This window comes from Otolemur garnettii, unplaced genomic scaffold, assembly GCF_000181295.1.
Source record: "Otolemur garnettii isolate 467f Iridium unplaced genomic scaffold, OtoGar3 scaffold00029, whole genome shotgun sequence".
In the NCBI taxonomy this organism is placed as follows: domain Eukaryota; kingdom Metazoa; phylum Chordata; class Mammalia; order Primates; family Galagidae; genus Otolemur; species Otolemur garnettii.
The window spans coordinates 13358330-13362250 of NW_003852424.1; the positions used below are offsets into that span (position 1 = coordinate 13358330).

Here is a 3921-nt window from a genome sequence, read left to right on the forward strand (position 1 = left end):
AAACCCATTTTGGGGTGTCTAGGCCTGAGTTCGTCTCCTAGGGTGCTGTTGGGGTGTTGGGTGGGGGTTCTGGAAGCACCCAGAGGAGAGCCACAAGTGGATGTCTTTGAGATAGTCATTGTCCTCCTCTAGGCCTCAATGTCCAACACTTGGCAGTGGTTAACAGCCAAAGATGAAAAAAAAAAAAAGGCCTTTAGGCCGGGCACAGTAGCTCACACCTATAATCCTAGCACTCTGGGAGGCCGAGACAGGTGGATTGCCTGAGCTGATGGGTTCGAGACCAGTCTGAGCAAGAGCAAACCCCCGTCTCTACTAAAAAGAAAAAACTGAGGCAAGAGGATCACTTGAGCCCAAGAGTTGGAGGTTGCTATGAATTATGACACCATGGCACTCTACCCAGGGTGACAGCTTGAGACTGTCACAAAAACAATACAAAACAAAACAAAAGGCCTTTAAGGGGTGTTTGGCAGAGGGGAAAACAAGAGGCTTGGTATCCAGAAGCAAAGGCCTGATCTTGAGGGATTAGGGTGCAATAGGAATAATAATGGTAATCACACCATTCTGACAGCCTCTGTCAATAACATCAGCAGGGACTTGTAGGGTACCCGTGCCATTCTAAACTTTTCAGAGGAATAGCAGAAGGCTTGATGGAGGTCAGGCCAAGCTGAGATTCCACAAGCGATGGGACAGCCCCATGCTGGTATCTCAACAGCCCCCTTTCTCCTGCTCAGGGAACTTGAAGCTCCTCAGCCTCAGTTTCCCTGTCTGTATGCTTATGATGTGGTTAGCTGGTGGGTGGTGGAGGATGGGCACCCCAGGCAGGGGATGCTGCAGGGGCAAAGGCTAATGGCTGCCTGGAGTGTAGGTTAAGTAGGGGGTGTCCACCCAAGCCCCCAGACAAGGCATCCGTGGGGTTGTGAGGGGGGGCACAAATCCAGGGAATTCATGGTAGAGGTGTGGGAGAGTGAAGAGGGGCTGGAGGAAGGAGATGTGGAGAGGAATGTGAGTGTACCCTGAAGCTGCCAGAGGTAAGGCTGGCATCCATAGTCCCTGTGAGCTGGTTAACATTTTACTTGGTTCAATTCTGATCTTTTCATTTGGAAGGTATTCCCCACTCCTCCCCCTACAGCCTGCATACCAGGCTTCCCCACAGACCCCCTGCCACATCAGCCAAGGAATAGTCCAGGCCCAGAACTGCCACCTGATCTGCATATCCAGCAAGACTATGGGTTTAGGCAGCTCCTGGTAGGGGCCTGGCAGTCCCAGGCACAGGGGTGGGCTGGGGGCTGCCTCACCGAACCACATTCCAGATCCAGGCCACAAAGGCAGACACCTGTGTGTACACATCTGGGGTCTTGGGGTCGCCACACCAGAGGCCTGAGAAGGAGACAAGGCCATGGGCCCGGTTCCTGCACACCAGAGGCCCCCCAGAGTCTGCCTGGAGTGAAGGAAAAAAAAAATGGTTAGGGGCCCTTCTCTGGGGTTACTTTCCCAGAGGAGCTTCTACAGGTAAATCAAATCACAACCCTCCCTGCCTCAAAATACCTGGCTCCCTGGTGCTCTTAAAGCAAAAACTAATCTTACCTCTGCCTATCAGTCCCTGAGAATCCAGCCTGCACCCACTTCTGCTCTGTTCTCCTAACTCTCTTGGTTCCAGCCCAGGGACCTGTTACTGCCCTCTACTGGATACTGCTTGTATATACAAGGCTGCACTGTACACCCTGCAGAGCTGTATACAGCTGACCTTTGACCACTCTCTCTGCCTGGCATGCCTTTCCTCACATCTTCCCAGGATTCCTTCATGTCTCAACTTAAAGATGCTCTCTCCAGAGAGGGCTCCATGAATACCCACCCTAGAACCCCTGACTCCCTGTCCCACCATCCTAACTGCCATCTGGAATTGGCTCTGACCCTACCAAGTAAGGTGAGAAAAAATTACTGGCTGTAATCTTTTCTTTTTTTCTTCCTTTCCTTCCCCTTCCCTTTTTTTTTGTTTGTTTTTTGAAACAGAGTCTCATTCTGTTGTCCTGGGTTGAGTGCTGTGGCATCATTGTACCTCACAGCAACCTCAAACTCAAGCTCAAGCAATCCTCCTGCCTCAGCCTCCTAAGTAGCTGGGACTAGAGCTGCCCACCACAACACCCAGCTAGTTTTTCTATTTTCTGTAGAAATGGTATCTTGCTTTTGCTCAGGCTGAGCTCAAAGGATCTCCTACGTTGGCCTCCCAGAGTACTAGGATTATAGGCATGAACCACCGCACTGGGCCCCATGTCACTCTCTTGACTAAAACAAAAGGCACTGCAGGCTGAGTGTCTCCTTCAGCACCAGGGCCCAGTTCGTTCAACCAATGGGGTCTCTGGTGAAATAGCTGCTTCCTTTAGATCTGTTATTGCCCTCTACTGACCACTGTTTGTATAAATACATGAATCTGTGGCACTTTGTGCAGTGCCCAACTTGGACCCACACAGCTTAACATGGTTCCTCTATGTGATAAACTCCTTGCCTTTCTTGGGCTTCAGCTTCTCTATCTGGTCAAACATCAGTTGGATTCAGCTCCCAAGGCTCTGCCTGAGTCTCTTCTCTCTGTGAGCCTTGGTGCACCCATATAATAAGTGAGTGGGCCAGAAAGGATCTTACCGAGCAGAAGCCCCGCCTCTGGCGGTCCCCACTGTGGGTGCAGAGCATGGCAGACCTCAGCTGGCCCTTCCAGGAGCTGTTGCAGACATCCAGGCCCAGCACTCGGACCTCAGCCTCCATTAGCCCAGGCGGCTGCTCCTCAAAGTTCGACATGAAGCCCCATCCAGCCACCCAGCACCGTGACCCAGGCTTGGGTGACCTGGCACCTCTCTTTGGCAGCTTCAGCACCCCCACATGAGGGCCCAAGAGAGCAGAGCTGTTCAGCTGCAGGGAAAATGTGCATTCAGGGCAACTCCCTTCTCCTTTGCCACATACCCACCTTCCCCTGTTCCTGCCTCAGTTTACCTGTCTGTGACCACTGGTCATGGCCTGTGGGGAGAAATCATTGGCCCATCAGGCCTGTCCCAGCCTCCAGGCTGCCAGTCTCACCTCCTCAGCTGCCCAAAGAAGCTTTCAATCCCCATCTCCTTCCCTGCTTGAAAGCCCTCCCCTGGGATCCCTATTGCCCCAGGGACAAAGCCCCTAGGCCCCCCAACCTCAGCCCTCCCTCAACCAAAATGGTTTGCTGCCAGACCCTGGAGCCACCTTCACAACTTTGCTCCCCTGGCACTCCCGCCCAGAGCACCTTTCTTGTTCAGTCTTCAGATCTCAGCTTATATATCACATCCTCTGGAAGCCTTCCTAGATGCCTAGGCTATGACACAGCTGGTGCGCAATTAATGATTATAGAAAGAATGGGTTTGGGCAAGCAAGGTGGCTCATGCCTATAATCCTAGCACTCTGGGAGGCCAAGATGGGAGGATCACTTGAGCTCAGGAATTTGAGACCAGCCTGAGCAAGAGTAAGATCTTTTCTTTCTTTCTTTTTTTTTTTTTTTAGACAGTCTCACTATGTTGCCCTTGGTGGGGTGCTGTGGCCTCACAGTTCACAGCAACCTCAAACTCTTGGGCTTACACCAGTGTTTCTTAACCTTTGGGTCAAGACCCCTTCAGGGGGTGAATGACCCTTTGACAGGGGTCGCCTAAGACCATCCTGCATATCAGATATTTACATTACGATTCATAACAGTAGCAAAATTACAGTTATGAAGTAGCAACGAAAATAATTTTATGATTGGGGGTCACCACAACCTTGAGGAACTGTATTAAAGGATCATGGTAGCTCGGTGCCTATAGCTCAACTGGCTAAAGCGCCAGCCACATACACCTAAGGTGGCAGGTTCGAATCCCCAGCCCAGACCCGCCAAACAACAATGATGGCTGCAACCAAAAAATAGCCGGGCGT

At 51.6% G+C, this 3921-nt stretch overlaps 1 protein-coding gene across 2 annotated transcripts in view; it reads right to left on the reverse strand.

The window, feature by feature from the left end:
• Positions 1-1291: 1291 nt before the first annotated feature.
• Positions 1292-3921, reverse strand: part of PRSS57 (protease, serine 57) — a 7412-nt gene continuing 4782 nt past the window's right edge. For both annotated transcript variants that reach the window (XM_023512649.1, XM_012804415.2), the window contains exons 4-5: positions 2638-2901; positions 1292-1438 (exon numbers count right to left, since the gene is read on the reverse strand). In XM_023512649.1, coding sequence (XP_023368417.1) covers positions 1292-1438; positions 2638-2901 — 411 coding nt within the window. The remainder of the gene's footprint in view (positions 1439-2637; positions 2902-3921) is intronic.